This window comes from Grammomys surdaster, unplaced genomic scaffold (genome assembly GCF_004785775.1).
Source record: "Grammomys surdaster isolate TR1022 unplaced genomic scaffold, NIH_TR_1.0 125951, whole genome shotgun sequence".
Lineage (NCBI taxonomy): Eukaryota > Metazoa > Chordata > Mammalia > Rodentia > Muridae > Grammomys > Grammomys surdaster.
The window spans coordinates 3722701-3749072 of record NW_021620772.1 but is presented as its reverse complement, the minus strand read 5'-3'; the positions used below and the strand labels follow the sequence as shown (position 1 = coordinate 3749072).

The following is a 26372-nucleotide window of genomic DNA, read 5'->3' as shown; positions in this document are numbered from 1 at the left end:
CATGAGTAAAACTGTGTTTTCAAAAAATGATACCAGGATGCCAAGAGAGCACTGGTGCCCAGCATTGCATGCCACCGGCACGCCCACCACCTCAGCACTTTGAAGATGAGGACAGGAAAACCAGGAGTAGAAGGCCAGCCTTGGGTATATATGAGATTAAGGCCAGCCTGGACTACATAAAGTTCTGTCTTAAAAAAAATTAATGAAAAGGCAATTAAGCTAATGAAAGAGAAAAAATTCAGTAGATATTTCATAATCACAAGAAAAGGTGTACAACATGATTAACCACAACTGAAATGCAAACCAAAGCCACAATGAGATACTATTTCATGCCCGGTAGGATGAACTGTTTTTTAATAGACATAACCAGTGTTGGCAAGAATGAGATGCAGTTGGAAACTTTATACACACTGGTGGAGCTTCCTAATGGGAAAAGCTCTGTCTGATGATTCTTGCCAAAGTCAGACATAGAGGACAGCACAGCCTTAGCTCAGCCATGCCAGGCTACAGGGAGAGGTAGTGGAGACTGCTCTCACTTTGTTCTGAGAAAGCACTCTAACCAAAAGCAACTTAGGGAGGAAACAGTTTATTTGTTTTTCCTTTTCAAGCCATGGTAAGAAGATCTTCTTGTTCTGTGCAGCATTACCTCTAACCCAGGAATGCGTAGCCCAGGAAGTGCAGCAGGAACCGTGGAAGAAGCCGCTTCCTGGCTTGCTGGCTAGTGCTTAGCTAGCACTTTATACAGCCCAAGACCACCTGCTCAAGGAACAATGCTGCACGTGGCTGGCTGAGCCCGCCTATGTCAATTACCAATAAAGATGATCTACCACACACATAACTAGACGGCAAACTAACCTGGAAATGTTTTGTTTGAGCCTCCTATCTCAAGTCACTGTGGGTAAGCTGAGAGGTGAAAATTGGACAGGTGGTATGCTGGCTACATTGTTTTCATCCACTTGACACAAAATAGAGCCATTTCAGGGTAGGGAACCTCAACTGAGAGACTGCCTAAGTTCTTAGTCAATGACTGATCTAGGAAGTGAACAAGCCAAGGGGACAAAACAAATAGTGTTCCTCCATGTCCTCTGCTTCAGTTCCTGCCTTCAGGTTCCTGCTTTGAATTCCTGCCCTGACCTCCCTACATAACAGACTGGCCAGAATGTGTAAGCCCAACCCCTTTCTCTGCAAATAGTTTTGGCCATGGTGTTTTATTATAGCAAAAGAAAGTAAAAAATCAAGTAAAACTGAGAACACTGAATTGTAGATTAATAAAAGAAACAACACACCATAATATAGAGCCATAAACAAATAGTTGGGAAGGGAGGGAACCCCTATAGCTGGGCTACAAGACAAAGAAAAACGAAGTTCTAGGAAGAGCCACAAATGCACCAGCTAATACTATGCAAAACTAGAGCTTATGGTAGGGGATATGAATGCTACAGGGAGGACAGAAAAGGGGCCCCTGCACTTCCTAGCTGCTCACTGGAGCAGTGGCCAGAAACTTGTTTAGGAATTTATATAATGAAACCTTGCACTTGGAGAGAGCAAAAGATCATGCCTTTTAATTTCTTGTGGCCTCTCTTCTTTTACTAGTTGGGTGAGCCATCACCCCAGAATTTGACTTTAGTTTGCCAGTATTTGAAGTCTTAGTGAAAACAATAAGGCAAGAGAAAGAAATAAAAGGATACAAAAATAGGAAACCTACTTGCTGACAATATGATCCTAGATGTTAAAGACCCTAAAGACTCCACAGAAAACTCATACACTTCATAAACACATTCATCAAACTAGCAGGTCATAAAATCAACTATTCTTTTTTTAAAAAAATAGTTTTTCTACAAACAAATAAAAAACAAACACAAGGTTAGAAAGATATCAGGAAACCAGCTCCACTCACAATGACCTTGTAGGGGGCATGGGAAAGGGTTACTGGAAAAATGAGACCACATGAGACATAGCCCCACCACCACCACACATATGTAACAGAAGTGAAACCAGTTCCACTCACAATGACCTTGTAGGGGGCATAGGAGAGGGTCACTGGAAATGAGACCACGTGAGACATAGCCCCACCACCATCACACATATGTAACAGAAGTGCAGCTTGGTCTTCATGCAGTTTCCCCAGCAACTGGAGTAGGGGCTGTTGCCTGCCTGTGGTTGCCTTGTCTGACCTCAGTGAGAGAGGATGCACCTAGTCCAACAGTGACTGATGTGCAGGGGTGGGAGAGTGACACACAGAGGGGCTCCCTCTTCTCTCCCTTCTCCTCCTTCTCAGAGAAAGGGAGGGGGAAAGGGAGGGAGGAACCTCGAGAAGGGGAGACTGGGCTGATATTGGGATGTAAAGTAAATAAATTAATTAATTTTAAAAAAGAAACATCAGTCTTTGTTAGGATTTCTATGGCTGCAATGAAACACCATGACCAAAAACAAGTTAAGAAGAAATGGTTTATTTGGCTTACACTGCCACATCACTCACTGTTCATTAGTGACAGAAGTCACAACAGGAACTCAAACAGGGCAGAAACTTGAAGGCAGGAGCTTATGTAGAGGTCACAGAGGGATACTATATACTGGCTTGTCTCCCTGGCTTGCTAAGCCTGCCTTCATATAGAACCCAGGATTGCTAGCCCAGGGATGGTACCTCCCACAATGGGCTAGCCCCTCCCCTATTAATCACTAATTAAGAAATGCCTTACAGTCTTACCTACAGCCTAATCTTAGGGAGGTATTTTCTGATGACTTTGGCTTGTGTCAAGTTGACATAAAACTGTATCCACCACAATATCCCATATTCACAGAAAAAAACTATTTTAAAAATTGCCTTATTACCAAAAGAGATCTACAAATTCAACATAATCTCCATCTAAGTTCCAAGGACAGATATAAAAAACCAAGCCTAAAATTAAGATGGAAGCAAAAAATAATAACCTGGAATATTCAAAGCAATCTTGAACCCAAAGGCTAAATGTGGAGGCATCATAATAATTGATTTCTAAATATACCACAGGGCCATAGTAAGAAAACTGTATATTAGTATATATATATATATATATATATATATATATATATATATGTGTGTGTGTGTGTGTGTGTGTGTGTGTGTGTGTGTGTGTGTGTGTGTATATATGTGTGTGTGTGTGTGCGTGTGTGGAGTGTGTGTGTGTGCATGTGTGACAAATACAGACCCATACAATGAGATAAAACAGAAGACCAGAAATAAGTCATACAGCCACAATCATCTGGTGCCAAAAAATACTTTGGCATTTCAAGTCTCTCAAATGCTAGAACTTGGGATGTCTTTATCAAACCCTTCCCATCAAGGCTCAGGATCTATATAGAAGAGGAGGGAGGGATGACTGTAAGAACCAGAGGTGGTGGATAACTCCGAAGAAGCTGTGTTTCCTACATGCAGCATGACTGATGCACTCTGAACTCACAGAGACTGTGACAGCATGCCCGGGACCTGCACAATAACAAGCCAGACACAATTCCAGCATGAAGAAAGGGAAGTGGCCACAAAGTCCCAACCCTGACCACAGAGCTATCTGCAATTTCTATCCCCAAGAGAGGGAAAAGTCAGTTTTCTCCAATAAAGTAATAGATGAGTGTCTGTCAGAAGTAGATGAAATATATGCAAGAAATAATTGCTTAGTGATCACAGAATTTATTTCAGTGTGATTTAACTGTTATACAATTAGCTACTATAAGCGTTGTACAAAAGTGTGAACGTATTGAAATCACTGGACTATGCATTGTAAGATTTCCGTGTGTGTGACTATTTGCGTGTATCTGTGAGAGGTACACGCACATGTATGTGCAAGCGCCCACAATACTGTATTCCCGGACTCACACTAGAGATGTTTGTGAGCTCCCTGATGTCAGTGCTAAGAACCAAACTCAGGTTCTCTCAGCAAGAGCAGCAGGTGATCTTAAACACTGAGCCATCTTTCTAGGACCTGAATTATACATTATACGTTTTAAATGGTTGAAATTATTAACTTTTTTGCAAAAGAAAAGCTCAATAGATATAGATTTTCCAAAACATAAAACCAGCTAGGAATTCAACTCAATAGAGATATGAGTGTATCTTAAAATATACAGCATGAAGCACTGTAATGACTTTCTTGTTTTGCTTTTTCTTAACCCCTAAACCTGAAATTGATCCCCTAAGAATATCAATAAAAATTTAACTTCTGACCTCCATTATAAACTAACATCCCCAGACATAGAACACATGCCTGTCATCCCAGCAATTGGGAGATTAAGGCAGGAGGATGGTGATCTTGAGGCCAACCTGTAACACACAAAAAGAGACCCTACTTCAAAAGAGAGGCATCATTTTTAATTATATGTTTGTATGTGGGCATGCACACATGAGTGCCCATGCCTGTGGGGGCCAGAAGCACCAAAATCCCCTGGAATTGGAGTTACAGGCTGTTAAGTTGTGAACCATATGATGTGGGTGTTGGGAATCGAACTCAGGTCTTTTGGAAGAGCACCATTAACTGCTGAACCCTCTCTTCGTTCCAATAAATACATGTTTTAAAACAATCAAAATTTTTCTATGGAAAAAATTATATCTGTCATAAGACTGGCGCCAGAATGAGACGTTGACTTATTCAATATAGAGAGTCCAAGGATGCCGATTCCCTATCACGGTGATGCAGTGTTGGTGTGTATCTTAGCTTATCTTTCCATGTGTTTTGTATTTGTTTCTGTTGTTGCTGCTAGGTACTGAACTCAGGCTCCGCACATGCTGACTGCACATTCTGCCACTAAGTAATCTTCTCAATTTTTATACATTATATGTTTTTGGATCATCTCTAGGTTATCTATACCTAAAACAATGCCAATGCAATAGAAATTGCATGTTCATTATCTGTGCTATTTAAGAATGACAGTAAAAGTATCTACATGTGTAGCATAGGTATTATTTCTTTTCCAAGAAGATATGAGATGTGGTGGCTTAGGAGCTGGTTCAGTCAGTAATGTGTTTGCTATACAAGCACAGGGACCAGAGTTCAAACCAACACCCCCCACATGGAAAGCTAGGATCAGTGGTGCACATCTAAAATTCAACAGTGGGGATTTTAATTCAGACAGATCCCAGCAGTTCACCAGCCAGTCAGGCTAGCTTAATCAGTGAGCTCCAGGCAGAGTGAGAGAGCCTGATCCAGAACAAAGTGGACAGAGACTGAGAAAAACACCTGATACTAACCTCTGGCCTCCACATACATCCATACACACATGTCCACAAGACATTATTGTGCACACACACAAATATACATGAACATATATGCATGCATACACACACACAACCTGTGCTTAGTTAAAACTACAGGTGTAAAACAGGTAGGTATCAAGAACCACCTGTGTGCATGCTTCTCCTTCTTTTCATTTATAATTAAAAGTGTGTTATTAGTATACGTATATATGCATGTGTTTGGATGGAGTGTGTGCTTGCATGTGTGTGTGCATATGTGTTTGTGTGTGTGTGAATGTGTGTGTGAGAGAGAGTGTGTACACCTTTCTATCCAAACATACAACAGATACAAATAAAAGCCAAGATATACTTCATTGAATATCTAAATTTCAGATCTGAAGCATACCTATGTATGGTTTGAGTATTAAACTATACTACTGGCTAAACCTTCTGGGATAAAAAACAATTATGGTTTTAAAGAAACCTAAATGAAAATAGAACTTAGATTATTAGACTTTTCCAAAATGTTTTTAGTGATTTAAAAATGTCATTTTCAAAACTTCAAAGAATACAGTAGCCTAGTGGGGTTTTTTATTTGTTTTTTTTTGTCTTTGCTTTTTTTTAGCATAATGCTTTACTTTTTTATTTCTGTAGGGTTTTATTTTAATTTTAACTAATTTATTTACTTTACATCCTGACTGCAGGTTTCCCTCTCTCCTCTCCTCCCAGTCCTTTCCCCTCTACCCCCCCATCCATTCCTCCTCCATTTATCTTCAGAAAAGGGGAGGACTAGTGGTTTTTAAGTATTAAGATGTATTAAATATTAGTTTACTATTATTTCATCTCTTTAAAAGTATTAGTTTTAGAATATTCAAATTCTTCTAAATTTTACTCACTCATTACTTGTGTGTGTGTGTGTGTGTGTGTATCTTAAAAGTATTAGATATTTGCATTTTAAAAACTGACAGCTAAACAATAACACAAATGTGTAAATAACATTAATCTTAAATAATGGGAGGCTGCCAAAATGACTCTGTGTAAAAGCACACATCGCTAAGCTGGACGACCCAGGTTCAATCCTCAAAACCCACATGGTGGAAGGAGAGAAATGATTTCCACAAGTTGTTTTCTAGCCTCCATTATTGTACCATGTGAGTGTGCATGCAAACATGCACACACACATGCACACACACACATGCACACATGGGCACACATGTGTGCACACACACACAATACATGAATTAATATATATAAAAACTCTTAATGAAATAATGAACACATCTCTTCCTCTAGAAAATGGTGCTGTATAACACAGAATATAGCCAACAACTTTTTACTAATGTAACACATTTGTGCTGCTAATTACTACATATTATGTCACAGTTTATAATACAAAACCAATCAGTTTTAAAAATAATAGTTGAAAGGATTTTTTTCATTTTAAGAACATACTCATTAAGTAAGAGATTTCCATTTGAATCATTTGATTGCTTAGCTAAGTGTCTTAGTCAGGGCTTCTGTTGCTGTGAACAGACACCATGATATAAAAGGACAGCATTTAATTGGGTCTGGCTTACAGGTTCAGAGGTTCAGTCCACTATCATCAAGCAGGGAACATGGCAGCATCCAGGCAAGCATGGTTCTGGAGAAGAAGCTGAGATTTCTATATCTTGATCTGAATGCAGCCAGTTGAAGACTAGCCTTCAGGTAGCTAGGAGGAAGGTCTGAAAGCCCACCCACACAGTGACACACTGCCTCTAACAAGAGCACACCTACTACAGTAAGGCCATACCTCCTAATACTACTACTCCCTGGGAATATTCCAAGCATACTTAAATCACCACACTATTGCCAAATATATATATTCACTCTTTCCACATGTTTGTATAGACACCTGTTTAATAGCAATCCAGTGTTTTGTCATCACAGGACAGGAAGAGAATGGTGATGATCTCTGAGCCATTCAACAAAGACCACAAATAACTAATTAATCATCATAGTTTTACCAAGCACCTAAAGAGAGTTCTAGAAAAGTAATGACAATATTGCTCACAGTTGTTTCTAAAGTGTGTTTCTGCTAAATTTATTTTTTAAGATAGTCAAAAATAATTAAACTGCTTTGCAATTAATAAAAACAATGACCTATGACCCCCAACCTGTCCTGCCTGTAAAATGTGCAGGGGCAGTGGTGACTCAGAGCTTGTGAGAGTGGCCAGCCAATGACAGATCTAACTTGAGACCGAAGCCACAAGGGAGAGCCCATGGCCCACATTGCCTGGATGCCCAGTGTCAAGAAGCTGGCTGGCTCAAAAAATAGAATAAAAATATACAGTCAATGAAATGATTTCTAATGATATTCTGCTACAATTATAGATTGCTCCCTATCCCAGTCATCATCAGAGGTTTCCCCCAGAAGCTAATGGAAGTAGCTTGGTGAACCCCAACAGAAGACTGACAGAGAGGACTATAGGAGCCAGGGAGATCAAGGACACCAGGAGAACATGGCCCACAGAATCAACTGAGGAGGACTCACAGGAATTCAGAGACTACAGCAGCAATGGGGCAAAGGTCTGTGCTAGATCTTCTGTATATAGGCAAGGGTCTGTGCTAGATCTTCTGTATACATGATGTGGTTATTTGCTTGGTGTCTTCGTTTGGGCTCCTGACAGTGGGAGCGGGGTGTCTCTGCCTCTTTGGCCTGCTCATGGGATCCTTTCCTCCTACCAGGCTGCCTCGTCCAACCTTGGTATGAGGGTTTATGCCCAGTCTTATTGTATCTGGGAGGCCAGGTCTTTTCTGAAGGCAAACCAAGGAGGAGTAGATCTGGGGGAGGTAGGGAAGACTGGGAAGATGAGGGAAGGATAAGGGAGGCTGCAGTTAGGATACACTGCATGAGAGAAGAATTTTTTACAAAGAAAGTAAAGTAAAATAAAACTTTAAAAATAAAATAAAAATAATGAACCAAATAATCAAAGCAGAAGTTGAATGATTTTAAAAAATGTAATACCTTATGAAGCATATTCTCTACTGTTCTCATGTGATTAGCAACACATTCTTTGTCTCTAGAAAAAAGAGAGAAAAGATTAAGTGTGAGTATAACCCAAGTCTTTCTAGATTTGTTTACACTTTAGCCTAAGTGACTATTAGTATCTGTCTTTAATCTCCCTTTTAAAACACAAAGCTTGATACCAGGGAGGTGGCCTGGTGAATGAAGTGCTTTCTGTGTAAGTGTGACAGGATCCAGATCCCTAGCACGCATATGAGAAATCTTGGTGGCAGCCTCTAATTCCAGTTCTCACAAGGTAGACTCTGGCTCCTGGTCAAGCTGGCTAGCATGATGAGAGGGAGTTAGTGAGCTCCAGGCTCAATGAAAGTCCTTATCTCAACAAATAGAATGGAAAGCAATCCCAGGAAAGACTCAACATCAACATCAACCTATGGTTGTCACATACATCACATACCTCTCTCTCTCTCTCTCTCTCTCTCTCTCTCTCTCTCTCTCTCTCTCACACACACACACACACACACAAACACACACACACACACACGCACACATGCACACACACACACACACACACACACATACTATACACATGTGGAAAAGGTATAAAATGTAACCACAGCCACTTAAATATGTTACACTTAACTCTCATGCTCACTTATGCTACTTGTCCTAAACTGGGGGGAGGGACCATAAGTGAAGAGTGAAAAAGATAAAGAGATCATGATTACATTATTCATAGTTTCAAATGTTCTGTTAACACAAGACATTCTCTATATCTTTAATTGGTGGGAAAATGTTGTAAGTCTTGATGCTGGGTAAAATACTATCACCTTCCTTCAAAGTCCTTTCATGGTGCCATAATTAAAACCCTCTGACCTGACAACCCATGTGCGATTGGTTACAAGTTCTTTTCTGGCCTGTGTATTTCATTCAGTTTTCATAATGAAATACAAACTCTGAGTGAAAATGCTGAAGACTAGAATTTAATAATACCATATGAGTGGAAACTGTAAATAATATAGTAACACCCCAATTTGTAATCAGACCTCTTTAATTGTCTAAGATCCTATGTTCTTAGAAACGAGCCATGGACATCTGAGTCCCAAGTTAACTGCTGCAGTATAAAAACACAAGGTAAACCTGGAGGTTTTATAACCTTGTGGTCATCATGTTCTGTGACACTAAGGGTTAACAACTTAGTCTGTCTCTTCACTTGATGCAAGGAGATCAAAAAAACTGTAACAAATATGACATAGTCAAGCTTGCATTTTTAGAAGTAAAAATTATATATATTTTATATGCAGATACAATGTTATACAGCTGTACAATTTTCCAAAAAGAAAAGACTATTAGCAGATATTCAAGCAAGCCAATATTTGTTCTTTGGAATTCATCTTCTCATCATACATAAGTGATGTCATCAACCCAGAAGCAATAGGTATTATTGTTCTAAGATCACAGATGCCCTACTCTGTGATTTACAGACTTTATCTGTAATTTATAGAGTACAGCCACATTCAGTTTGTATCTAACAGGAGTCTGTCTCAAAATGTTAATTAATATTTTTACATTTTCATGAATTAAAAATTCTAAACACAAATAGGGAATTAATTAGAATCATGTGTTCCTTTCATTCTTTTCATTATGCTGCTGAACAAAATCCTGTCTTAAAGAAGTCCATAAACCTTGCTATGGGGAACCAAATGAGAGCTTATCAGAACTGTTCAGTTTGAATTTCAAAACGTATGCTTGTCCAGTTGTTACATGGTAAAGGGGAAGCATCCTCTGTGTTTACATAGCTGTTTGTATTGAAATGGTATTTTTCTATTAAATATACTGTAGTATATACCTGTACATGCTTAAATGGATTCCCATGATCAACATGTTTTGGCTGCATTTTAAGGCTATGATACACATACTGATTGTATACCAACATTTCCTTATGGAAATATTACTTGTAATATCAGTAGAATCTACAAAGCAAAAGTTGGAGTGGGAGCCAGTAAAGTAAGGTGATAAAGAATAAATAATAAAGAAACAACACAACTATGTGAAACTTTCAAATAAACAAACAATTTTATGCTCCAGATTAATGAAAACATGGTTTCAAACATGTAACACCAACACTGGGCACCAGTTATGCATAATTTGAGGCTATATAGAAGCTTATGCTTCCAAGGCTCCTCAATAAAATATATACTTAGTGTGTTGAGTTAAGAGTTTTCTTTTTGAGGGTATATCAGAGAATTTCAAAGAGAGACAGCTGCACTTTTGTTTTCTAGCACTGTATTATCCAGGGCTAAGACCCAGAGCATGAAAGTAAGAATTGATCTTGTGTCTGTTTTAAGTGATCTCCCCATGGTCCAAATGCTCACTTGGCTGCCATGCGGAGGGCACTCTCTGCATCGCGGATGTTCTCCTCCAGTCGACGCTTGTCCTGCTCCAGCTGGGTAAGATGTCTATTGAGCTGACGTAGAGATTGATCTTTCCTTCTCAGCTCCATCTTTGCCTCGGAGAGACTCTGCGAGCAGACAGAAAACAGAGCTACTTGTCAGCCCTGATAATTAACTTCAATTTATGCCATAGGCTATTAGACAAAGAAGACCGCAGCCTGGCTGAGAAGGAGAGTTGGGTCATTCCACACCAAGGTGTAACAAATTTCCTGCAAAAATTTTACATACTTGATAATTAGAAACTACACTGTTTTGAGAAACATTTGGCTACAAAACGTAATTCTATTTTACTGTGTTAAATAAAAACAAACAAACCATATTATTACTAAAAATTTCTTATTACAGAAATCTCAAGCTATAAGTCTCTTTTTTAATAACAAATTGATGGGGCAAAGCTGTATGAAGGTTAGCTTCTACTTAACTCTAAACATGACTAAGTGCTCTCGGGTGCCTCACAGGAATGTAGAGTTGAGGGAAGGAAGCCAGGATGCCAGGGGAAATGGTGGGCTCATGTGTTTTTATAACAGAATTTTTTTACGACAGATTGCTATACACATTTCAGTAGACAAATGGGACTCAGAAATAATTTTTACTTGCTTCCTAACAAATAACTTCCATATCAAGGATAACTACATGTGTATAATCAGCATGTTTTAACTAATGAGACAGTTAATACTGGCATTCATAATGAGTTAAGGTTTATAAACGCTTTCCTAATCACAGATGAACAAACTCTGTGGACTCACAGTTTTTTTAAATACCAGCTTAGAATAGAAATTCCAGCATGCAACTGCACAACTTCTTTTAAGGGTTAAGAAAGAAAGTATTAGAATGAGAAACAATTTAAGGGATATTTTCTAGGCTAGGTTGCAAAATGGTATGGGAATCAGACGATCTGAACACCGAAAATCTGCTCAGCCCTTGTCGAATACAAGTTCTAAAATAAGCTTATCAAACCGTTTTTACAATTAAATTTTTGAACAGTCAAATAAGTGAGTGCACACATTTGTGTTTTATTCTTTACTAGTTTAGCTACACATGAATACATCACAGATGTGGTTCACAGCCCATGAAGAAGCAGCAGCACTGTACTTCATATTTGAAACTCTCCTCTTAATACGGTCACAATGATAGTATAAAGCCTAAGCCACTTAGGTGAGCTGCAGCAATTAATTCCAAATGACTGGGAACTGAAAGCCATCCACTCAAACCGCTGCACGCACTTAAATCCAGTAGTTCGTTTTCAATCAAGTTACTACTATACATACAAGCCTCAAAAAATAAGTAACCAGACAACAATGGTTACTCATTACATACTTAGATTTATTTTCAAACTTTAATATTAATAGAGCTTTAAGAACATTGCAAAGTTGATCAATGGGTACTGCATGATCATCAAATAGCAGACATTCCATTGGGCTACTATACAGTAAGGTGACCATAAGTAACAGCAATACATTGCATTTTTTTAAAGCTAAAAAATGAATTGAGTATTTCTCCTTCAAAAAAATGGTAAGTACTTGGAAGATAGATGTATTTAATCTGATTTAACCATTACACGATGTATACATGTACTGAAACATAGCATATTACTAAAGAAGATGCGCCTTTATTTTTGTTAAAAATTTATCTTAAATATTTGAAAAAATATTCATCAAGGAAATTTTCAAAAAATGTTGAAAGACTACAAAGAACATATTCTTTTATTTTTTAAAAAAAATCCAATTCTAGTCATTTTGCTAAGATACTTAAAGGCATTGAAGTATCAAGGGATTCTTTGTTTAAAAAACAAAACCTACTTGGTTTAAACTTAGTATTTCTGATATATCCCAAGCAAATAAAAAGGCTACATTTCTACTGTCAGTTAAAGCTTTAATACCTCTTCTTCCAAAAGAAATGATAAACACGTGTCAATCCATTAAAACTGCTGTGCTTAGTAAGCCTTAGGATTGGAGTGTGTACTTGTGAAGGGGCTAGCAGGGTTTTAACATACAGTCAGCCTTGCCAATCTGAAGGAGTTCATCAGTTTGCTTCATTTTTAAACCACACTAGCCTGCTCAACAATCTATGGTGTACAGTCACAGAAGATGTAACCCAGCAGCATAACTTTCATATAGCCAAATTGACTCAGGGCTGTTATTTCATGTTTGTTTCCTAAGAGCTATGACAGGCCATCAGACCCCACTAAAGCTTATACCATCTCAGGGCTGTGGAAAACAAATACTTACGTAGTTCCTTGAATGTAAAAATAAAAACAGAAACTTTTTTTAAATTAGAAACTTAGGCTTAGAATTCTCGCTTTAAAGAGCTGGGGACCTGAACAAGGACTCTATAAACACCAATGTGCAAATGTGTGCAAAACACAAAATTATAAAAAGTGGGTCAAAAAATATGTCTTCACCTTAATATTAACCTTTCTGATCAGAAATTAGAATCCTTTTAAAAAATTCTGAGCTCCAGTTAAAACTAATGTTATGTGTACCACATACTTACACAGAAATCTATTTCACATAAAATACACACCCGACTTGTAAAGTTTTAGGTTGTGTTTCTCTCCTCTCTTGCCCAGATTCACCTAATTAAAACCCACGATAAATTTTATGGACTCTAATATCTCCAACTGAATGACTGCAACCAAGAGGGTGTGCCTCTGGGCAGCGAGGCAGCAATGATAAGCAGCGGGTTAGCCACTAATTTCTCAGCCAGGGTAGATTGTGAAAGTGTGATGTTCTGATATCCGAGGAACTGTTCAGGAGAGAATAGGATAAATCAAGTTTAATAACTCTGCTCCTAATTGTTCCCCCAATGCTCAACTCTAATTACTTGGAGAACTCTCCTGACTGTCACCTGATATTAAGTTGTTGGAGGCTGAGCCTGGAACAGCGAGATAATCAATAAACATTTAGTGGGGAGAAGAATGAAGATCCTGTTAAGCAGTGGGAACCTGCAGCACCCAAAGCCCTTCTGCTCATGAGAAAACCTGTGGGACAGCCATAGTGATTGCAAAGCAATAATCCAAAGCACTGCTTTTAGGCCTTGAGGCCTTTAGGCAACAGTACATGTGAGAGAAAAGGTTAACGCGGTCACCCTAATTACAGCCCATTCTCACGTGCTTCATATAGAAGTGAAGACAAGCCAATTAGGTAGAAAGGAAGATAAGGGAAGTTTTATTTGTATACTAATTAAACCCCTGATGAAATTAAAGGAAAAACATACAGCTCTGTAATTGTGTCTGAGAAAGGTCACTCCGGGTTCAGTTATCAGAACGGCACAGCCTTGAGATACTTCACTTAATCCACAACACAGCTCTCATTTTGTACTCAGGTCTTAATATTTACCAAAAAAAAAAAAAAAGGAAAGAAAGAGAAGAAAAGAAAACTCAAGGCCTGATACTGAACTTATCTTTAAGTGGTGTGGTGAATAATTTGAGCTGTTAGCAAGTTAATGCTATGTATTATAATAAGAGTCTTTTTTTAAAGAAAGTAAAAAAAAAAAATATTCTGCTGACCCAAGAACTTGTGTGTCAGTATTTTCATCAAAGATTCTACTTTTTATTTTAAATCCAAAAATGCTTGAAAGCAACCTTTGAAATTCTCTCCCATCTGCCACATCTTTACGGTATTTCTCCTCAGCTAACGGTCATCTTCATGTGCACCTCTCGTGATCCAAGAGGAATCAGCCGATGCTTCCAGTAAGCACTATTACAAGACAGCAGTTACACCTGACTATCTCCCTTAACTGATCACAAAGAGTTGTTTACTAGTAATAAGAGCTAACAAACCACAGTATGGACACAAAGACTATAGATAACACACAGGGCTAGGATAAACACATGGTAGCTGAGATATTACAAACCCCACATATTTTTTAATATTTTTACTCATTGTTTGTGTAATAAACATGTCACTACTGAACGAGAACATAAATTATTTTAAATCATTCATAATTTTGTAGTTCCAAATCTTTAAGTGTTTATTAAGGCTAATGATTTAATTATGACTATAAATTGAAGTTATATTGCTTTGCCCTAATAACACATTTCGTGTACTGAAAAAAAGATATGTTGAGATATAATTCACATGTAACTCAAGTAGTCCTTTGTGAAATTTAAAGACTTTTGAAGCCATTACCAATATAAGGTTTTTATATACTTTCCTTTAAGAAAAATCTTTCCAAAAAGTGGTACCCTAAATATAGTATGTCTAATTATTTCAGCAAACTCTAATTTAAATCTACACAAAATATATAAGTTTATAATTTTGATAAGTGTTTTTAAATTTTAAAAATTCAGCCGGGTGATGGTAGTACACACCTTTAATCCCAGCACCTGGGAGGCAGAGGCAGGCAGATCTCTGAGTTTAAGATCAGCCTGGTCTACAGAGTGAGTTCCATGACAGCCAGGACTATGCAGTGAAACCCTGTCTCAAAAAAATTCATAAAGTAAATGTCCTGAATCAGAGTACTTGATTAATAGTTATACAGTACTAAGTGAAAGTTATCTTAGGCTGTACACACCTCTCTTAGTACTATTTCTGCATGCCAAGTGACTCACCTATAGCTTTTCCCATGATAGTACAGTCTTGTGCTTTAAACCATTAGGCCACTAGGAAATCTGAGCCCAAGGAGATAGAGCTTTTATATATTTTCTTGTGTCTAATGGGAAATATCTTTGGATCCTGCAGGCTAAAAGTTAATGGCTATTCAATTTGGTATAAAAAAGTCAGTCATTGGAAGTAAAAACAAGAAAAGAAACTTTAAGTCATGTTTCTGAAGTCAGGGGGAAATGTAACAATTTTTAAGACTAAGTTGGTAGAGATGAGACGCAGCTCAACACCAGGGCATCTGCCCTTCATGGGGTTACTGGTTTGATCTCCAACACTGCAAGCAGTAATGACAAGAGTGATCACAGTACTACAGTACACCTACTGCTACCCAACTATGACTTCTGAATACACCCTCCTGGCTAGCAGTCAGGTCAAAACATTTCAAAGCTAGAAAAGGAAATGATGCCACCTTCAGCCAGTCTAAAAAATTATATTAATAAAGAATTAATTTAAATGGCTGCTGGAAATCCAACTGCAAGTTCGCAGAAGGTAAAGTGTTTAAATGATAAACCATCAAGCTCACTGCAGGGCATACAGGGTGAAGCTAAAACTCACTACAGTCTGCAATTAAGTCAATAATCTGTGAGCTGAGCAATTAGTTAATTTGTAACAAATACAAAACAGAAAGACACAACATTATGTAGTATAATTTATATGTTTTTTCTTTACATCTTTATTTTAATAGTTATGTTATGCAATTTTAAGGTAGCTTCCCTAAGGGCATTATCTTTTATCAGTTTCTACTATTAACTTCACATGGAAGATAGACAATACACTTATGAAATGAAGCTGAAGATTGACAGTCTCTCAATTTTTAGTGTGGAGCACATGGCAATGCTTGTTAAAACTCCTGTGTCTAGTAAGAAGGAAAAATCCACCAAGAGGACATCACAATTCTGAATATCTATCCCACAAATGCAAGGGCACCCACATTTGTAAGAGAAACATTACTAAAGCTTAAATCACACATTGAACACCACACATTAATAGTGAGAGACTTCAACACCCCACTCTCACCAATGGACAGGTCATCCAGACAGAATCTAATGAAACTAACAGACATTATGAATCATATGGACCTAACAGATATCTATAGAACATTTCACCCAAATACAAAAGAATATGCCTTCCTCTCAGCACCTCATGAGACCTTCTACAAAACTGACCATATACTGGGTCCCAAAGCAAGTCTCAATAATACAAGAAAATTGATACCCCATCTATCTTATCAGACAACCATGGGTTAAAGCTGGACTTCAACAAGAACAGAAACAAACTCATGGAAACTGAATTCTTTACTCCATGACCACTGGGTTAGGGAAGTAAGAAAGAAAGAAATTAATGACTTTCTAGAACTCAATGAAAATGAAGGTATAACATACCCAAATTTATGGGACACAATGAAAGCAGTGCTAAGAGGAAAGCTCATAGTATTAAGTAAGTGCCTTCACAAAGAAATTGTGGAGATCTCATACTAACAATTTAAAAGCACACATGATAGCTCTAGAGCAAAAAGAAGCAAACACATCCAAGAAAAGTAGATGGAAGGTAATAATCAAACTCAGAACTGAAATCAATAAATTAGAAACAAAGAGAACAACACAAACAAACAACAAAACCAAAAGCTGGTTCTTTGAGAAAATCAATAAGATAGACAAACCCTTAGAAACATTAAATAAAAGACAGAGAAGGACAGTACCCAAATTAACAAAATCAGAACTGAAAAGGAAGGCATAACAACAGACACTGAGGAAATTCGAAGAATCATTAGATCTTACTTCAAAAGCCTGTACTTCACAAAATTGGAAAATCTATATAAAATGGATAATTTTCTAGATAGATACCAAATATGAAAGCTAAATCAAGATCAGGTAAATTGTCTGAATAGTCCTATAACCCCTAAGGAAATAAAAGCAGTATTAAAAGTTTCCAAACCAAAAAAAGCCCTGGGCCAGACAGTTTTAGTGCAGAATTCTACCAGACTTTAAAAAAAGAGTTAATTCCAATACTCCTCAAACAGTTACACAAAATAGAAAGAGAAGAAACATTGTGAAACACGTTCTATGAGGCTACAGTCACCCAGATACCTAAACCATACAAAGACTCACAAAGAAGGAAAATTTTAGACCAATTTCCCTAAGGAACAATGATACAAAAATACTCACTAAAATACTAGAAAGTCAAACCCAAAAAACACATCAAAAACATCATCCATCATGATCAAGTAGGCTTCACCCCAGAGATGCAGGGGTATTTCACTATATAAAAATCCATTAACTTGATCCACCATATAAGTAAACTGAAAAAAATCACATGATCATCTCGTTAGATGCTGAAATGTCTTTGACAATAATCTAACACCCTTTCATGTTCAAAGTCTGGAGACATCAGGAATACAAGATGCATACCTACACATAATAAAAGTCATATAAAGCCAATAGCCAACATCAAATTAAATGGAGAGAAACTTAAAGCAACTGCACTAAAATCAGGGATAATACAAAGCTGCCAACTTTCTCCTTATCGATTCAACATAGTACTTGAAGTTACGAACAAAACAATAAGACAACTAAAGAAGATCAACAGGATACAAATCGGAAAAGAAAAAGTCAAAGTATTGGTATTCACAGATAATATGATATGTGACATCAAAACTTCTACCAGAGAACTCCTACAACTGATAAAAACTGTCAGCAAAGTGGCTGGATACAAAATTAACTAAAAAATATTAGTAGCCCTCTATACAAACAGTAAATGGACTGAGAAAGGAATCAGTGAAACAACATCCTTCACAATAGCTACAAATATTATAAAATATCTTGGTGTGATTCTAACCAAGCAAAGACCTGTATGATAAGAAGGTCACATCTCTGAATAAAGAAATTGAGGAAGATATCAGAAGACGGAAAGATCTCCCATGCTCATGAATCAAAAGTATTAACATATTAAAAATGGCCATCTTACCAAAAGCAATCTACGTATTCAAAGCAATTACCATAAAAATTCCAACACAATTCTTTACAGACCGGGAAAGGGCAATTCTGAACTTCATATGGAAAAACAAACAATCCAGGATAGTGAAAACACTCCTATAAAGTAAAAAAAAACTTCTAGAGGTATCACCATCCCTGACTTCAAGCTATACTACAGAGCAATACAAAAAAAAAAAAAGAAACATGACCACAGGGTGGTCAATGGAATCAAATAGACTCACAAACCTATGGACACTTGCTACTTGACAAAGAAGCCAAAATCATACGATGGAAAAATGAAAGCATCTCCAACAAATGGTGCTGGTCTAACAGGATGTCTACATGTAGAAATGCAAATAGACCCACATTTATCACCCCACCCAAAACTCCAGTCCAAGTAGATCAAAGACCTCAACGTAAAATCAGATATACCAAATCTAACAGAAGAAAAGGTGGGAAACTGCCTTGAACTCATTGGCACAGGAGACGAATTTCTGAGCAGAATATCAATAGCTCAGGCACTGAGAACAACAATTAATAAATGGGACTTCAAGAAACTGGAAAGCTTTTGCAAGGTTAAGGATACCATCAATAGGACAAAATGGCAGCCTACAAAAGGGGAAAAGATATTCGCCAACTCTACATCCAACAGAGGACTAATATCCAAAATACATGAAGAACTTAAGATATAAGATACTAACAAACCAAATAACCCAATTTTAAAAATGGGGTACAGAGCTAAACAGAGAATTCACAACAAAGGAATTTCTAATGGCCAAGAGGCACTTAAAGAAATTTTCAGTGTCCTTAATCATCAGGTAAATGCAAATAAAAATGACTCTGAGATTTCATCTTAAAGCTGTCAGAATGGCTAAGATCAAAAAACTTAAGCAACAGCTCATGCTGACAAGGATATAGAGCAAGGGCAACACTTCTTGATTGCTGCTGGGAGTGCAAACTCGTATAACTTTTACAACAAACTACTTTGGAAATCAATTTAGTGGTTTCTAAAAAAACTGGAACTAGTTCTACCTCAAGACCCAGATACACCACTCCTGGGCATATACCTAAGGGATGCCCCACTATACCACAAGGACACTTGCTCAACAATGTTCACAGCAACTTTATTTATAACAGCCAGAAACTGGAAACAACCTAGATGTCCCTCAACTGAAGACTGGATGAAGAAACATGGTCCATCTATACAATGGAATACTATTCAGCTATTAAAACAATGACGTCATGAAATTTGCAGGCAATTGGATGGAGCTTGAAAAGATCATCCTGAGTGAGGTAACCCAGACACATATAGTATGTACTCACTTATGAGTGGATATTAGCAATAAAGTATAGGATAGCCATGCTACAATCCACAGACCCAAAGAAGTTAAGTAACTTGGAGGGTCCAAGAGAGGATTCTGGAATCTCACTGAGAAGGGAAAATAAAATAGACATCAGGAGTAGATGAGGGGAAGAAGAGGGTGGGAGAGGGGTGGTAAGAGAACAGGAGGGTTCAATTCTGGGGAAGATGGAGAGAGAGAGAATTGGAATCTGTGAGGAAGCCATGTCTCTGGAACCAGCTTGAGAGGCTTCATCTAGGACAACAGAAATTCCCAGGAATCTATGAGGGTGACTGTAGGTAGGACTGCTAGCAATAAAGAATATGGAACCTGAAACAGCCATATCCTATAAACAGAGAAAACTTCCAATGGAAGGATAGGGACACCTACCCAGCCACAAAACCTTCAACCCACAATCTGTCCTGCTTACAAGATGTGCAAGGATAAAGATGGAACAGAAATTGAGGGAATAGCCAACCAATGACTGGCCCTATTTGAGACCCATGTTGTGAGAGAGAACCCATCCCTGACACTATTAATGTTATTCTGCTATATTTGCTGATAGGAGCCAATCATACTGTCATTTGAGAGGCTTTAGCCAGGAGCTGATGGAAACAGATGCAGAGACCCACTGCCAAACATTAGGCAGAGCTCGGGGAATCTTGTAGAAGGAGGGGAGGAAGAATTGAAGAAGACAGAGAGGTCAAGGACATCACAAGAAAACCTACAGGATCAATTAACCTGGGCTGATAGGAGCTCACAGAGACTGAACCACCAACCAGGGAGCATGGAAAGAATCTATGTCCCCTACACATATATAAAAGATGTACAGCTTGGTCTTCATGTGGGTCCCCTAAGAGCAGGAGCAGAGGCTGTCTCTGACTCTGTTACCTGCCTTTATATTCCTTCTCCTAACTGGGCTGCCTTGCTAAGCCCCAATAGAAAATGCACCCAGTCCTACTGCAACTTGATATGCCAAGGTGGGTTGATAGCCATGGGAAGCCTTCCCTTCTATGAAGACGAAGGGATGGGAGAGGAAGAGGGGAAATGAGAGGGTAGGACTAGGAGAAATAGGAGAGGAAGCTGGGATCACGATGTAAAGTAAATAAATAAATTACTGAAGAAGAAAAAAAGGAATCAGTCCAGTCAGGCTGGCTGATCACTTGGTCAAGGGAAACCCCTTCAGGAGGGCAGAGGAGGGCAGGTCTACCTTAAGGCATGCTAAAGAAAAGGGTGTAACTCATCTTTTTCTTCCCTTTTTTTTTTCCAGGATGTTGGCCAGGAACTATAAATGCTTTTTCATGTGTTATCTTAGTTAGGTTTCTATTGCTGTGATAAAGAACATGACCAAAAGCAACTTGGGGAGAAGAGAGGTTATCTGGCTTACATATCCCAGGTCACAGTTCAATGAGGGGAAGCCAAGGCAGAAACTGAAGCAGAGGCCATGGATGAATGCTTCTTACTGGCTTACTCCTCATGGCTTGCTCAATCTGCTTTCTTTACATCTCAAGACCACCTACCTAGGTCTGGGCCCTCCCACAGTAACAATTAACAAAATGCCCTTCTTAGAAGGAATAACAAAATACTCATGGGAGCAAATATGGAGACAAAGTGTGAGACATAAGGTGAGGTAGGGGCCATCTGGAGACTGTTCCACCTGGGAATCCATCCCTTGTGCAGTCACCAAAGGTAGACACTGATGTGGATGCCAGGAAGTGCATGCTGACAGGAGCCTGATATAGCAGTCTCCTTAGAGGTCTGCCAGAGCCTGACATATTCAGAGGCAGATACTCACAGCTAACCACTGAACTGATCATGGGGTTCACAATGGAGGATTTAGGGAGAAGGCTGAAGGAACTGAAAGGTTTTGTGGCCCCATGGGGTGAGCAACAATACCAACCAACCAGAGACCCCAGGGTCTAAACTACCAGCCTGGGAGCACAGAGGGAGGGACCCATGACTCCAGCTGGATTATGTAGGGGAGGATGACATTGTCAAGCATAGGTGGGAGAGGAAGTCCTTGGTCCCATGAAGGCTGGATGCCCCAGTGTGGGAGAATTCCAGGGTGGGGAGGTGGGAGGGGATAGGTGGGTGGAGGCACATCCTCATAGAAGCAGGAGGAGGGGGGACAGGATAGGGAGTTCCTGGGGGGGGGAAGGATGTGGTAAGGGGATAACATCTGAATTGTAAATTTAAAAAAATTATAAAATTTTAAAAAAGAAAGAGAAACACAGAAATATCAAGATAAAAATTTTAAAAAAATGCCCTACAGACTTGCCTACAGATAATCTAGTAGAGGCATTTTCTCAATTAAGGTTCCTCTTCCTAAATGACTAGCTTACTTCAAGTTGATTGGGAAGAGAGGGGTGCCAGAAAGACGGGTGAAATCATAAAGGGTCACACATGATCGGATCACAAAAGGGTGATCAGCAAATCGGACCTTCCCCTTGCATGTGATTTGTACACAGCACTCTGTGGGGACAGCTGGGGATGGGGCGGGCTTTGATGGGGATGCTGAATTCAGAGGTGATGGGGATGCTGAATTCAGAGGTGATGGGGATGCTGAATTCAGAGGCACCCAACCCTTGTCCTTTCAGCCAGATTTATTTTAACATTTTCTGTGAGCTTTGTGTAAGATTCTGTTCAACGTCCAAATGTGCCAACTGTTGTCACAGGAGGCATGGAAAGCTGCTGAAGGGTTCCAGGCTGCAAAGCAGAATTCCCCACGCTGTCTTGGGATCACACGTGCAAACTGTAACTGCCAAATTACAATAAACACCAGAGATCATGCTGGATCACCACAACAAATCTCACTCTTTCCTTAAACCCTAAGCAACATTTAATATGATTTCTCCTTTGAGGAAAAGGACTCATAGACATACTAAATACATACACAAAATACATATTTTGAGGTAAACAATTTTCTTTAGTAAGCTAAAGAGTATTTCATTAAATTTCACTTTTATTATCCAGATGGACTACACTTAATATTAACTTTTCACAAATTAGCATACCACCTATATATTTTGTTTCTAATAAATATATGGAATCCTGCAAATTATTTGAATTATATGAAGGCCTTAAGGCTTGGGTGAAAGCAGAAATATACAAATGAAAGGAATATGTTACTTCAGAAACCAAAAAACTGTAGGCAGACAATTTAACTCAAGGACTATTTTCTAAGTGGAAACACCTTGATGGGTCTATACTGTTTCCTACTGTGTGAAAAAAATCATTAAAGTTGTTTTAACAGTCCTGAGTGAAATGTGGAATTTCACTTTCCCTCACTACTCCCACTAATTATAGGAAGGGCACTGGCATTCTAATCAGTAGTCCAGTGCGTGCTTGGCATGTATTAGGCCCTGGGTTCAATCCTCAGCACCAAACAGGAAAGAAGTAGGGAGGGAGGGGGAGGAGTAAAGGAAGTAGAGTAGAGGCGCACACCTAAAATAATCCTACTTTCAACAACAATGTGCAAATTCACACAACACCCCAAGAATACAATGTGCTAGGGATGGATCTGAGCCTGGTTGTACTATCTATAGAAATAGTACTCAGGAAAACACCTACACTTGTTCAGACAGTAATATCTGAAAAATAAAGGATGTGTGTGTGTGTGTGCAAGAATGTACATGTGTGTACACATTTGTACATGTAGAAGTGTGCATGTGCATGTATATGCATGTGAGTGTATACATGCCTGTGTGCCTGCATGTATGTATGCAGTATGTGCATGTGTACATGTATACGGGCCTATGTGTCTGCATGCATGTGAGTGTGTGTGTGTGTATGTGTTAGATTTGTGTGTTTGTGTGCATGTGTATTTACATACTCAGTAAACAGTACCATAAAAATCTCACAATGAAATCAGCATATTTCACATTTCTTTTTTTTTTTTTTAATAAAAGTTTTTTTTTTATTGGATGATTTATTTACATTTCCTATGTTGTCCCCTTACCCCATCCCCCACCACCCCCTCGGAACCCCCAATCCCCTCGCCCCTCCTCCTTCTTCTCTGTGGATGTAACCTCTATCTACACCCCCCCACTCCCACCTCCCCACCCTCAAAATTCCCATATTTCACATTTCTGATCCCTCCACTATCAACCCATTCACCTGAAGTAAAACATAGTTCTAGCCTTCTAAATGAGCGAGGCCACCATCTAGTGGTGGTTCCTTGAAATGTCAGCAACATGGCTTCTTGAACCCCAAAAATGCTAAATGAAATGTATCCAACCTTAAGCACACATACTCTCAAACTTACTTATGCATAACACAATGTCGAATAATTTTTAATACTAAGGAAAACTTTAGAGAAAGAGAGGTCACTAGACATAGGGATGCCTAAGATAACTGTTTTCAACCCTATATAAAAAGTAAAGAAGACCCAGATATTAAGGCATAAAGTTTGATCAAATTCGGTCAGTATGGCTAACTAGAAAATATATTCATTTTGTATGCATGGGAAAGAAGAAAAAAGATTATTTCAATACATTGTGTTACTAGTCAAATTATTCTCTTGCTTCCCTGAGAAAACATATATCCTTGGGTCTTACTGATTTTAAGCCTTGCCAACATAAGCTGGGAGGGCCCTGTCTGGACAGAAAGCCTGTATGTATGTGGCTTGTCCTGTTGAAATCGGAAGTGTGTATGGTACTTGCTTAGTTCACTGAAATATAGCTAGAAGTCAAAGCTGACTCCAAGAAGACTCAAAACAGCCATGTGACTACACAAACCTTCTACTACAAAATCAACTGTGCCCCAGATCAAGAATGCTCTGTCAGCCTAGGGAGTGTAGATCACAGCTGGTATGTGATGGGCAATGGAATATTTATCATTGTGAGGCCACTGAAATTGTAGAGTGGTTTGTAACGGCAACATAACTCAGGGCGTCCTGACATATTTCCACATTTGGCAATTTACTCCAAAACTCATGTGGTTTCAAAAAATCTGGATAATTTAGAAAATCAGTTTCTAGGCTGATTTAATAATGAATCATCAGGAAGATAATTTGAGTTTTAATTAAATACTAAAAATTGTAGAAAGTCACTTGAGATAAGGTGTTATAGAGACATATATATGATCCTACTGCTATTTTTACATACAAATGTTGATTATGCATACTACCAGACAAAATGAATTTAGCTGTCCAGCTATAATTCATAAAAAATATATCTTCCAAATTACTAACCTATATTTAATAATTAATAATTAATGCAATAATATTTTAAAGTAATTGTTTATCCATAAAGACCTAAATAGAAGACATATATAGGAACTCCTTTCTTTAAAGCAGACTATATTTTAAGCACATGTATGATATACACATTACATGCACCTACATTAAACACATGCATTTAAAATAAGATGTATACACCAAAATCATAGAAGCACTTCTTTTTTTTTCTAGTGCTTTCAAAATGATATGTGTAAGCTGTATGTAAATGAAAGTACATTATACATATTGCCAAGCTTAACTTTTACCACAAAACGTTACATTCCTGTGTATGATGTCATAACAACAGAAATGAAAGCTCCTTTTAGAGTCTTCAGCTACACAGCAGTTTAGCAAACAATTACATCGGGTTTTTTCATAGTCCCTGTTATATAATTTTTAACATATTTTTGGAATATTCCCTATATTTTCTTGGTATTTTCTGGAAATAAAAAAAAGTAATAACTTCTTATAGTGTTCAAAGCTCCAATCATTGAGGAGTCAAATTTACTGTGTTACTTAGTGTTTAAAATGCTGCAGTATCAGTTTGCTAAGGTTAATCAGCAGCTCCTCAAGGAGTGAGACCACGCTGCAATGTGCCGAAACTTCCAAATAAAACCTAAGACTTAATTAAGTTTTTCCTAGAAACAGAGAAGTATAATTATTTAGAATACAGAGCTCACATAGGGGTAAAATTACCTCTAAGATGAATTAAACATTGTCATTTAATCATGTTAGAATTATGAACATGTAATTGGATAATTACCCAAGAGTCTGAGTACTTAAATTCATACCCATTCCATTAAAAATGAAATGTTCTAAAGTCACAATAATGGACCATAATTAAATGAAGTATTCCTGAGACAAAAGTATCACTGAAGCTGGGTGTGGTGATGAAGACTCAGAATTCTAGTACTCTGGAGGCTGAAACAGAAGGGTCCTCTCAAATTCAAGGATAGCACTGGCTATATAGTAAGTTCTAGGCCAGCCTGGTCTTCAGAGGGAGACTGTCTCAAAACTAAATAAACAAATAGATAAAACAAACAATGATGAGTCTTAAATGAATGAGAAGTAAGACAGTTATAGCCAGATAGTGATTTCATTTTTTCTAACCCATTATCTTAAATGTAGTGGTTTCTAATTTAAGATTGTGCCCATCAAAGCACTAAAATAAGGACACAAAGATTGTTCAGTGACTAAGAGCATGACATGTGCAGAGGATCCAGGTTTGAGTCCCAGCACACACATGGTGGCCAAGAGCTACAACGCCAGGGTCAAGGGTCCAACACCCTCTTCTGGCTTCTGTGGGTACACATCTAGTACACCAATGTGTATACAGACAAAAACACCTACACACATAAAATAATCAAAATTTAAAATATAAAGGTATCTTCATAATCAATGGTAGACTATTCGAATTAAACCATATAATTTGAGTCACTTTTTAGTTCATTCAAAAAATAAGTCTATGACAAAGAAAAATATTATTATCCTCCTCAATAAACACCTCTGTGATCAGTTCCTCACTCCACAACCTGAGGTACGTTACACAGTCTGTGGTTCTTATTATTTCATCCT

At 38.1% G+C, this 26372-nt stretch overlaps 1 protein-coding gene across 2 annotated transcripts in view; it reads right to left on the bottom strand.

Moving 5' to 3' along the window:
• Positions 1-26372, bottom strand: part of Ccdc171 (coiled-coil domain containing 171) — a 301438-nt gene that overhangs the window by 103080 nt on the left and 171986 nt on the right. For both annotated transcript variants that reach the window (XM_028753630.1, XM_028753631.1), the window contains 2 exons: positions 10586-10731; positions 8214-8268 (listed from right to left, as the gene is read on the bottom strand). In XM_028753630.1, coding sequence (XP_028609463.1) covers positions 8214-8268; positions 10586-10731 — 201 coding nt within the window. The remainder of the gene's footprint in view (positions 1-8213; positions 8269-10585; positions 10732-26372) is intronic.